We start from the raw sequence: 12,390 nt of genomic DNA, 5'->3' as shown, positions 1-12,390 counted from the left end.
TCTATTGGGGCGCTTTCTATGTAGAAGATTTTGCGGTGCCATTTGCTCATAGGGTATCTTTTAGCGATACCATATCGCCTCATAATAGGCAATACTACACCTGCTGCAATCGCACTGCAGAAAGCGGCACTGCGCCACCAACATGTGCCTCCTGCACAATCTAGCTCAGCTTCGTTACGCGGAAGCGCACCATAGCCTCCATCCCATGCCACGCGCAGATTCTTTGTGCGAGGGAGAAGACACCCATGCTGTCCGTTCAGATCTAATGAATGGCACCCGATGTCTCCCCAGAGAATCTCTAGTTCTATTTGGCACCCACACTGTAAACATAAGAGGGGTGGTGACGTTTCTAATGACATACCTCCACTGCCATCTTGTGGGCAATACCAGGCATGTGGGTCATGCGCACCAAGAGCATTCCAAACTAAGGTAAGCCGCAGTCAGCTCAGTGAAAAAGTCCCAGCATAGATCAAGGGCTTCCTCGTGTCTGTTTTTGACTTTTAGCGTTGGAATTTGATCTTTTCGTCCTCGGAAGCATGTCTTTTTGTACTTTTAAAGGGGGCGAGATCTTCAAAGACCACTTTGAAAGTGGTAAGTATGGGTATTTCTTGCGAGGTAAACAGCTAAAGTTGAGTGGACTCCTGCGTGCATGATAGCAATGTTGTTATAGAAGCTGTTTGCGTAACGTCCACTCATAACTTTAAGTCGGACTCATTCTGGATATTTGTCTGTGACCATTTGTGTGTAAATAAATAAATATTAAGGGAATACCAGTTCATTGCTAAAGAATTCCTCTAGAAACCTCGTTGTTTCCCCTTCCTTGTTAGTGCGTCTACTTTCACATACATTATAAAATGTTCTTAACTTTTTCGTAGTGATCAAGTAGGCTCGTTCAATTCTAAAATCCTGTCATATTTCCCTCTTTCAGGCATGTATGTGTGTTCCCAGTGTGGTTATGAGCTGTTTGCTAGCAAGTCTAAGTACGAGCATTCATCACCCTGGCCTGCATTCACCGAAACCATCCACGAGAATAGCGTCTCCAAGAAAGAGGAGAGGAAGGGGGCATACAAGGTGCATAGTTTTACCACTTTGAAGTGTAGATGTGAGTGGAAGATGTAGGCCTACATGTTGTGAAGTGTCTGTTAGGAATTTCAATTGAATCCTCTTGTATAACATAATGTTGTTGTTATAATTGTTACAATTCAATGTGAATGATAAAATTAATGTATCAATTATTAATTAATTAATAATAATTAACTGCATTGATAGAGCCATGATTATAATAACCATTTTCGAGTGCCTCAAAACTGTTTTACCTTTTAATTACTTTTTCCCTTTATAAGCAACCTTTTTATGAGCACTCATCCTACTAAACTACAACATTTTTAACCCAGTGAAGCAATGCCCTGTTCTTTTCCTCCTTGTTGTGTAGGTTCGCTGTGGGAAATGTGGGAATGGACTGGGACATGAATTCATAAACGACGGCCCAAGAAATGGCCAGTCACGCTTTTGAATATTCAGCAGCTCGCTGCGCTTCGTCCCTAAAGGTTAGGCCTTTAGTCTTTCATGTCTTTCAATTTTACTTTAAAAAAATATTTTGGGGCTTATCTGCCTTTATGAGATAGGACAGTTGAAGATGATGACAGGAAATGAGTGTGAGAAAGAGATGGGCATGAAGTAGGGATGCAAACTTTAATCGATCAATGCGTTAATCGATTAAAAAACATTCATCGCAATTAATCGACAATTCAACTGACAAGAGACCCAGGTGAAATGGGAATGGGAAAGAATTGAAATAGAATGAATTTAAATGTGGTATTATATTTCAATTTTTAATTAAAATGTTTAGATTTAGTAGGTTTTTTTTTGAGAAACATTGAGATTTCGAGGGGGGAAAACGTCGCTTATCAATTAATCGTAAGTCGATCGATAAGGCTATCAACTAATGATTAATGAATTAATCGATAATTTGCATCCCTAGCATGAAGCAGGAAATTACCCCGAGCCAGAACCGACCCCGGGTCCCTGTTGACGCAGTATGGCACATAAGCCCAGAGAGCCATGTCACCATTGTTGTTACAGTTCACATTTAAAGTTACATTTTCTCTCTCTCTATGTTGGGCATTTTGCTTGTAATCAAGAAACCATCATAAGCAACGTTCTTGTAACACATTAACATCTGTGTTATAGCAGTTTTTGGCATGGGTAAAACCAGATCAGTAACATAAAGGTAACATTGAACATTTAGTTAAGTTTCCAAGCACAAAGTCCAGTTGAGGTTAAACTCTCTATTTGACATTACTCCGTAGGCCATCTTGTACCACATTAACTTTGGTGGCATTTCAGTCTGTCAGTAATGGCAGATTGTCCACAGAATGATAATTAAAAAAAATATTTTACCCAAGGACCAAAACCACTTTTAAGGATTAATTATTTGTTTAGCATACGTTACAGTCATGTACTTTACCATGACAGTAATACCCATTAGAGCAAATATTCCAGTAATTCTTGAGGCAGTTTATTTGTCATGTACACACAGCCATTCTCTTGATAATATTCAAATTCCCCGTGTCTGATATCCATGCTAACTTACTGTCATTTTCCAGACGGACAGTAAAGCGAGCTGTGGAGGATGGAGGCGAATGAATGCGTCGTAGGAATGTACGGGACGTGCAGAGGTTGGGGGTTGCGTTGCGGTGAGGCCTGTTTGTGATGTGCGCTGTTCTAAAGCCCTGAACGGGAAGGTCAGCGCACAGATGTTCCCAGAGCCCTCACTGCCCAGCCAGCACCGACGCGCTCCACAAACACCAGCTTTAACTGTCATCATCACGCACACATATCTAAAGGTCTAGTGGAAAATTACAGTGTATCTACTGCGTCACATTAAATCAGAGGGTAGGTTGGAGGGTAATTTCACACATGTAAGGTCTATGCACAATTTAGAAGTTTCTATCAAAGTTACAGGGTTTTCACTGTGTTTTATGTCATATTAAATCAAAGGGTAGGATACAAGTGGACTTCTGTCTACTGCAGACAAGGGTTTGATACCAGTAATGTTTGTTGAGAAGAAAAAAGATGTTATTTTAATGAATTTCTAAGATAAATTAAAAACACACATTTGTATTCACATATTTATGTTACAATAAAATTTGTAATTGTGTGGCACTCTTTAAAATACTAAAACAGTGTATGAATATTTATTTTGTTTCTTAGTCATGGGCATTACTTTTGTGTTCACATGATCATAAACACATACTTCACAAATCACAAATGATCATACTTATCACAGTTATCACCAATTGTTTCTTTAGAATTGTGATTAATCCCATTTGTGCTGTGTCATTGTTGATTACAGCTTTTGGAAAAGGCCCATGACGTGATGTTGGTCTAGTTTTTCCCCTTGGTGGTGCTGTTGTCTACTCTTTACTTTCCTGCTTGTAATGGTGCAACCATATTCTCTGAATATTACACAGACTTTGGATACTGTCTGGAAAGGGCTATCACAAATTCTTTCACTGCAACTTCAAACATCAATGCATATTTTATTGACTACTAACATAACTCTAGGGTCCTATTTATATGTCTATGATACCAGCCTAATCAAGAAAATGAATCCCATGCATCGCATTATTAGCCCCCGCGTTGCATTTAACAGATGAGCACAATCACTGGCCTCTCTAGGAATCCAGAACACTTCTGTGAACCAGATGCACTGGACGGGCTGAAATCAGAAAATGCTTTCATCCTAGACAAACAGAACGGCAATAGTTAGTACGATTGTGCGTAAATTATGTCGTTGGCCATTATGCTCCATGACACAAGACATCCATCTTTGCTATTTTGCACTCTTTTATACCTAAAACTATAGTTATTTAATTTGGCAAAGACAGGGAATAGAAAAGTGGCATTTCATCATGAAAGTACTATATGTTACAGTATAAAAGAAGTAATATATGTATACTACTCAGAGTAGTAGAGTAGAGTGTTTTCATTAATCCAGAGGGGAAATAAGGTCTCTTAAGCTTAAATAAATGCCCAAATACAAAACATACACAAATACCTAATGCACATTATTGGCAAAATAGCACCCACTTCAGTATAGCAATCAGCCTTTCATCAGTTCACACACACACTTAGTAGAATGATGGCATCCTTTATTTGTCGCCTCACCCCCATCTCATACCTACATGACCTCTTACTTTTAGCTTGAGGGTCAATCTGTGGTCTAGATCACTGTTTCCCAACCAGGGGTACGTGTACCACTAGGGGTACGTGAACACACTGCAGGGGGTACTTGGAAAAATGTAATTTTAGCAAATGCATGGAGCATAGTCACACTGGAATAGAAAAAGCGATGTAAAACACGAGTTAGGGGGTACTCATGGCACAACGAAAAGGCTTGGGGGGTACATGAGACAAAAAAGGTTGGGAAACACTGGTCTAGATTGTTTGTTGTTGCTTCCAGTTTTGTACATTTCAAAAGGAGTGATGGCTTCAAAACTGATCTGAAAGGCTACCTCAGTTAACCTACTCCAGTCTGCAGAGCGAAACTGAGCCAGATGTACGCAGGTTACATGACATCCTCTTGTCACATGCATGTCTTTCATCTTCCCATGTCTTTCATGTGTGCACTGGTGCGTGCAGTGCGTGCACATTCACACAGCGGGCTCTCATGGTGTTGATACTGTGTTTTGGAGGGGGATGTGTGTGTGGATTTGGTCTATGTGTTGCACCGAGCTGACAAAAGGTGTTGTTTTGAACAGGGCCAAACATCTGTCTCTGCGGACTTGATGAATGGAACGTTAAATAGTGACTGTAAACTGAAACAGCGGGTGATATCCCCCTCAGGGAAGACTTCAAGAAATACTCCATCAGTGTCTTTTATATATCACAAGGATATTCTGGGATTGTTATTTTATTTTCCGTCTTGTGTTTTTTTGGAGGTTTTAAATATGTTTCTGTAAACATGCGTCATGATGTGCACCACCACAGGGGGTGCTTTGAGATGCTCTGTGCTTCTGAAAACCATATTCATGTCAGCAGGCCAATCATGCCACATCTGGGAACGTGTACGGAGGCATTGTGGACAGAGGGAATCCTCAGACCCAGAAATCCAATCTGATCTGCTACGGGGAGGGAAAAAAATCCCTCAGCAAGTTGGAAGTTATGGTGGCCAGATTCAGTCAGTGTGGTTTCAATGCTTTGGTGAAGACCACACCAGGCATGAGGACGGAGGAGTTTCTCCTCAGCGACACATACTGTGGCTCAAGGCCGTGCCACACGGTTCTCATTTGAGATGGCTGTCCCCACACTTTAGTTCCACATCAGATCATGCAGACACACAAAAAAGTTTTTTAAAAATTGACATCTTGTAACTTTACTCCTCAAGGCTTTCGAGCTATCCAACCACAGATGGACTCCCTTCTCCGTTTTTCATTGCCAGACCTTCGAGATATTCGCAAAACTTTTAAAGTATCATTTGAAAGTGATTCACAACTGAATGGAGGTTTGCTTCTCCAATATTACTCATTTTTTAAGTGCCAGTATTCCACAGTCTGGGTTGAGAGCTAGTAGGTCACAGTCTTGCAGCTGCGAAGCTGTGGAACATTATTTAAAATGTCTTCCTCTCCCATGTTCTGTCTCAAAGCAGAAATTTATTGAATCGTGAACCATATTGGAAGAAGCTACCAGGAAGATGAGTGTTTCTTAATGCATGTAGCCACCAGTGGTTTACACAGTGGCCATTTACTATACTCCGCATGTGGTTCTATTAAATCTTGTTCTAGACAAAACACACCAGTCTGCACGCTGGAAGAAATGAAGGATGTTGAACTACTGATATGGTATAGAACAGGGATGGGCAACTGGAGGCCCGGGGGCCACGTGTGGCCCGCCTCTTCAGTCAGTGTGGCCCTTATGTAAATAAAACAGAACTTAAAAAAATAATAATGACCAGATTTTTTAAACCCACTACTGAATTCATCTGTTGTAATTATAGACAGATAGGCAACAATCCTATTTCTTCCAAACAATCCCTCCAAACAATACAGTGTGTGAGCAAATAATTGCATCTTGAAATCTGCGAATAGCATTCATATCCCTTGTCATGTGGCCCTCCGATGGTGGCGCTAAAAATATGTGGCCCTCCTTACCATGAAAGTTGCCCCTCCCTGGTATAGAACAAGTAGGCTGTAAACATTCTTTGTGAATTACTATTGCTACTATTACTAAGTGCCAGACTATTGGAGGTTGTTTTGGTTTGTTGGGAAAATGTAGTTTACAGAGAGAGCATGCTGGCATGGAAACACATTTCCACATAGGACACATTTCCACAATTTAAGTTTTTAAGCACAGACAGAGAATTTATTTAGTTGCCATTGAGATTGCCTCATCAACCTCTGTCTCACACATGTGAAATTCTGTCTCAGTTTCCATGCAGGAATTTCAAACTTAAATCAACAATATTCTCTACAAACGTAAATATATACAATATACTTGTGTCATTATACATTTAAAATAAACATGCAACATAAAAGAAAACACTTTTAGATAAAAGAAAACGTCTTTTTTTTTTAGAAAACAAAGAAACAGCCAAATTCCAAAATGGAGAAAACCAAACAGAATAGTGCAGAGGCAAAGTTCAAGTGTTTTGTTCCTGAGCTTAATTCTTCCTGAAAAGAGGAAATTGGCCAAGGTATGCCAACAGCCAAGACAGGCCAGGATGTGACTCAGAGGTCCAGCAGCTGGTCAACCATATCTACAGAACAAACAAAAACAATTTAGATTTGCACATTCACAGTCATCTCTCACGGTCATCAACATTGAGGTGACTGATGTTTTTATAAGTCAGGCGGTGCAACCACAGCTACTACCACTATTGTATGGATGGCATTACTGCATATATTATTGGTTTTTATTAAAAAATAATGTTCATTGCCTGCAAATGGGACATACAGTGTAGTACAATTTAGAGATGCACCGGATCCTGATTTTTAGGATCCTGCCGGATACTGAATCCACTGCTTAAGATCCTGCCGGATCCGGAACCGGGTACCGGGTCCTACGAAAGGGTTGAAACACACAGCCTACTCGCACACGTGGGCCCTTTTTATTACGTTGGCTCAAACTATTTTGACTGAAAAGCCTCGTCTACCGGATCCTGGATCCTGGAACCGGATCCGGATAGCCTGAAAAACCCTATTATCCTGCCAGATGCGGAACCGGATCTTGGATCCTGTACATCTCTAGTACAATTACAGGTGCCAACTTAACACTGACATTAGCTGTATTTGTGCCATCCTCACACCTGCTTCTAAAAACGTTGCAAAAAAAATTCATGTCAACACCTGCACACAACATGCCCTGCCCAGACCTGCCCTCTTCTCCCCTCTCCTCCCCTCTCCTCTCCTCTCCTCTCCTCTCCTCTCCTCTCCTCTCTTCCCCCCTCCCCCCATGCCCTCTCCTCACCTGGGTGCCTCATGCTCCTAGTGAGCTCCTCCATGGCATCCGGGGACATCATCTGGATCTCGTAGCGGTGCCGGGAGCGCCCGGCGGGCGTCAGGTGCCACAGGCAGGACTTGCGCTCGCCGCCGGCGGTGGACACCTGCTGTGGAGTCTTCCTGAAGCTGGTGCTGAAGCACAGGTTGTGGCGGATGGTGTTCTTCCAGCCGTCAGGGGCCGTCTGGAAGAACGGGAAGTGCTCCCTGGAGAGCAACGAGAAGAAGAGGACCAATCAAAACACTAGTTTTATATGTCCCACAAAGGGGGTTGGGCCAGGTATTGCAATGACCTGGACGCCGTTTCTCGAAAGCCTCGTTGCTAACCAGTTGGCAACTTGCTAGGTTGCCTATGGGAATTTGCATTGAAACCAAGTAAGTTGCTAACTTTGTTAACAATGACACTGTTGAGAAACACATCCCTGTCTGTCTGTCTGTCTGCTTGCGCATCCGCCTGCAGTGTTTTGGGTTGTCAAAACAAACATCAAGTGCATCTAGCATTGAGTGTGGTTGCCATATCTGGTTGCTTTCGTGGTATTGATTTGTTTGGGAAAATAAAGAAAAACGTCAGGCCACTTAAATTTCAGACATAAGTCCTATACTGTACACATATGCTTTTAAGTTTATTCATGTGCATCTCTGGTACTCTGCCCAGTTCACAGGTGGCACATTCAGTCCATCAGAGATCCATGCTGGTGCCACAAAAATGACTTTATTTCTCTGCCAACTGTGACACAGTCGTCAACAGGTACAGTACATCCCAGTAACACATGGGTCATGTGCAGTAAGGTACACACACACACACACACACACCTATGTACATTACAGTCAGACAACTCTTGTTACACTGCATGTTTCACTTTTAGTATTTGTATGCATGTGACAAACAAAACTCCTTGATTTGTTGTATGCAACTTGTGTTAACTACCTGGTGAAACTGTAGATCTGCTGAACGTTCAGGCTGCCACAGTGGCTTCTGCCGAGGGCCATGGCTATGAGTAGGCAGTAGTTGATGGGGGGCCGGGGCCAGGCCCAGGCTCTGGAGAGGAAGGCCTCGCTGTCGCGGAGAGTGCGTCGTGCCCTGCCCCGACCTCGGCCCCTGGTCTGCCTGCAGGGCCAGTGACCCCTTCCTCCTCCTTCTCCTCCTCCTCCTCCTCTTCTTCTTCTTCCTCCTCCCCCTCCTCCTCCTCTCTCGCTCTCCTTCAGCACCTGCGCCTTCCGCGTCACCTTCACCCTCCGACAGATTTCCACCTCTGCTGAGGACTCGTCATCAGATACCTGTGCGGAGCATGGAGTTGCACCAAAGAGGGTAGATTAAAGAAAGAGGATTCAAACTCCGCCCACCCAATGCAAAAGACAGTGCTTTAGTTGTCCCTTCCTTCTTCTTTTTTTGTGATGTTTGGTGGTGGCTTGCACATGATGTGCACTACCGCCATCTACAGCGCTAAGGGGACTCCATTGATTCGCAACCTTAAGACTCTAGAGGCAAAAATACTGAATCAAACCAAGATAACGCAAAACACGCCCACTCAATGCAAAAGCGTGTGCTCAAGTTGGGTCTCCTAAGGGGGCGTTGTCCCCTACTTCTTCTTCTCTTTTTGAGGTGTTTGCGCAAGACGTGCGCTACCGCCATCAACAGCGCTAAGATGACTTCATTGATTCTCAACCTCAGGACTCCGAAGGTCTCCTAACCGAAGGTCTCCTAAAGGGGCGTTCACCCGACATAAAGTGGATACCGGAAAAGAAACAAAATGATTAGATCCACCTTCTTTGCTAGAGGTCTCCTAAAGGGGCGTTCACCTGACATCACATGGATCCCAGAAAAGTCTGAGCCTGAAGTATCTTCCTCATTGTCTACCCCAGGGGTGTCAAACTCATTTTGGTCCAGGGGCCGCATACAACCCATGTGGACCTCAAGCGGGCCGCATTACTAACATCATCGCAAAAAAAAAAAAAGGATGCAGAGGATTAGTGTTCAGTGCTATCACGTTTTAAGTGTGTTGAATATGTAGAAAGCAATAATCCTATGCAAAATTTCCTGGACTTCATTCATTCATTGATAACCGTCAATGAATTAAAATAAGGGACAGTTATTTTTGGCCGGGGGTCCAAATTTTTTTTTATTTCTTAGATGTGATTTCCTGCATTTTCACGCATTCTAACATCCCATTTCCAGTTTCAGCTTAATAGGAACCAATACAAATCCAATTATATTTATTATTTAATTACAACCAATACCAATACAATACGAATAAGACATATTAACATTTTATCTCTATATATGAGGTCTTTAATATATGAGCTGTTACAGTACAAATTCACCATTTATAATAGAAGTGTGATGTGCACTTTACTACATATATACAGTATAAGAGAGGGACAATTGGGTTAATGTCATGCAGGTCTCGATTTTGTGCGTAATTGCGCATTTCGGTTATTTTATTAAAAAAATAAAAAAAAAGTTAAAAAAAATATTAAAAAAATACGCGGGCCGTATGTTTGACACCCCTGGTCTACCCTCTTAGGTTGCACTCTAATCTTCCAGTCTCAAGAGTGCTTCTTTCTGTATGATGTTGATCATGGTAATTTTATGACAAAACATAGTAATAATACAATAGTTAGGAACACATTGAAAAAAGGTTACAAATACAAAGACTAAATCCTAATAAATTCAGTTAAAATAGGCAGCATGACTCTGCCGTAGTCAGGCCTTCATTATGGCAGTCAATACTCTTTCTTTTCCCATGATGTCTTGCATGGTTAAAAGTACAATAGCAATGAGCAGAGCCGAGCAGAGCCATACAGAGGGAGAGTTGGGCAATCTCCACTGTGTGCTAGGGCCGACTTCCGCATTAGCAAAATTAGCTGTTTGGCATCTCAGAACTGCTCAGCGTTGCAAATGTTAGTTCCTAGAAGTGGGCGTAGCACACAGCAAATGCAATGTAATGCAATGCAGGGAATATGACAAGGCTTGCTGTTCCTAGTAATAACTTCATATAAACATCACAGATGGTAAACCTGTTGTGAATATCATTACCGAGACAGTTGATAGTTTACATATTTGTGGTGATTACCCTGCAGTATAGTTCATTAGTCCTTATTTTTGGCTTTTTATGTGGTGGTTCTATGTTAAGTCTATGGAAAGACAGACGCTTTAGGCACGACTTCAATCTTGTTGAAAGGCGGGGCTGCACATTTTTTCTGGTCCTCCATTCGTGTAACTCTCCCTCTGTATGGCTCTGGCAATGAGCATGCAGAGGAGATCTGTGTCAAAGGGGTGGTGCTGCTCAAAATTGTTTACCCCCGAAAAACTAAGTAATTCTGGGCCCCCAACTCCGACCATAGTCCCCTGTGGGCCCCTGCAAAGTTCTGGGCCTCCTCAATTATCCTGTTCCACCACCACGAGCACCACCACCACCACCACCACCCCCCTGCCCTCTACGAGTCTACCAGGGGTGTCGCTCAGGGGGGTAAAGTGTGACTGAGTCACCAGGGCCCCATGTATATGGGGGGCCACACACAATCCGATTTATGAAGATATATGGCGGCGGGGGATTAGGGGGTGTCCATTGGAGCTGATTGTACATAGGGCCCAAATTTGCTGCAACACCCCTGCTCTCTACCCTGACACACGCAGAAACAGAGATGCAATCCGTATGATGAGAAGCAAGGCCACTGACAGCTTAAACCGGGCCCGGGACACAGTCATCTGAGAGCGCCCCTCCCCAACCCCCACTCAATACATATGATGTAATAGGGACCACATTTTGCCCCCCCACCCCCCAGGCACAGGGCAAGAGCCCCTTTATCTGGCCCTGTCGTGATCCCTGTGTGGTGAGAGGTTTACCATGTGTTTACTGGAGAAAACAGAGCCACGCTGAGTCTCATCATGGGGCTCTGGAGAGACCGGCGTCAGGGGCTCATAGGGAAGCTGATGATTGTTGGTGAATGGATGATCTGTAGTAGTACTGATCTCCCCCACACTGGTCTTCTTTGGGGCCACTTTGCTCGGATGCACAGGGCATACCAAGTTGGGGTTGACAATAAGCCATAGATTTGGCTCAATGTCGTTTTCTGGGAATAAGAAGGGGCGCAAACAGGGTAAAATGAAATATGAAACAAATTTGCAGAAATTAATTCAAATGCATGGGTATCTATTTTTAATAGTTCATGCACTCACCATTTGATTTCTTTGGATATTTGTTTGCAAGTTCAACTGATGACGGTCTTCGTGACATCCTTGCGTAATGCCATTGCATCAGGTATTCATTGCGTTGGCCATCTGTAACAACATCAGAATAGGCCTATACTTTGTAGGAATAGGAATAGGCATATACTTTGTGTTCTTGCAATAGCCTTTGGTAATAGCGCACAACTCGGGAGGGAGATCAGCCTGACACAGCAATCCTTCCCCTCCTACCTTGATGAAACTGATCTGTGGTGGTGGTCAGATTGATTTCCTCATTGATGTCCCAATCTGTCAAGCCGGTTGTTAGGTGAAGGTCAAGGAACCTCTCCGGGTTTTTGAAGTACATGAACATTGTTCTCCACTTGGCTGAAGCATCGCATTATACCACAGGTCTTCACGGGAATCACAAAGTTATCTAGAAGCCTAGTAGGCCGACAAAGAGAAAACTCGACAGGTGCGAGTAGTTCAATGCCCACCCTCGCATAATTACCATGATACAGATCACCTGTTGCCAATTAATATGTCTGAGGAATTGCCTAACAAGAATACGCTGATTGAGGGACCCTGGTATGAGTGGTGGGAAATAGGCCTACAAAATATGATGGCAAAAGCAATAACATATTGGCAATTATGGTTAATCAAAGAGCGCAATAACGAGAATAAATTTACGAGGTGAGATGATCACAAGAACAGAGGAAGGACCCA

At 43.0% G+C, this 12,390-nt stretch overlaps 2 protein-coding genes across 2 annotated transcripts; one reads left to right on the top strand and one right to left on the bottom strand.

The window, feature by feature from the left end:
• Window positions 1-406: 406 nt before the first annotated feature.
• msrb1a (methionine sulfoxide reductase B1a) lies at window positions 407-3,487 on the top strand. The gene is made up of 4 exons (XM_063190801.1): window positions 407-591; window positions 929-1,071; window positions 1,433-1,547; window positions 2,607-3,487. The coding sequence occupies exons 1-4, from the start codon at window positions 537-539 to the stop codon at window positions 2,615-2,617; spliced, it is 324 nt and encodes a 107-aa protein (XP_063046871.1). The 5' UTR covers window positions 407-536; the 3' UTR covers window positions 2,618-3,487.
• Window positions 3,488-6,335: 2,848 nt separating this feature from the next.
• foxr1 (forkhead box R1) lies at window positions 6,336-12,190 on the bottom strand. The gene is made up of 6 exons (XM_063190720.1): window positions 11,917-12,190; window positions 11,677-11,778; window positions 11,344-11,570; window positions 8,425-8,774; window positions 7,468-7,703; window positions 6,336-6,757 (listed from the first exon to the last, which is right to left on the bottom strand). The coding sequence occupies exons 1-6, from the start codon at window positions 12,035-12,037 to the stop codon at window positions 6,729-6,731; spliced, it is 1,065 nt and encodes a 354-aa protein (XP_063046790.1). The 5' UTR covers window positions 12,038-12,190; the 3' UTR covers window positions 6,336-6,728.
• Window positions 12,191-12,390: the final 200 nt, after the last annotated feature.

The sequence above is a fragment of the Engraulis encrasicolus genome, chromosome 2 (assembly GCF_034702125.1).
Source record: "Engraulis encrasicolus isolate BLACKSEA-1 chromosome 2, IST_EnEncr_1.0, whole genome shotgun sequence".
NCBI lineage: Eukaryota > Metazoa > Chordata > Actinopteri > Clupeiformes > Engraulidae > Engraulis > Engraulis encrasicolus.
Note: the sequence above shows the minus strand (reverse complement) of the source record. Positions and strands in the feature narration are given on the sequence as shown.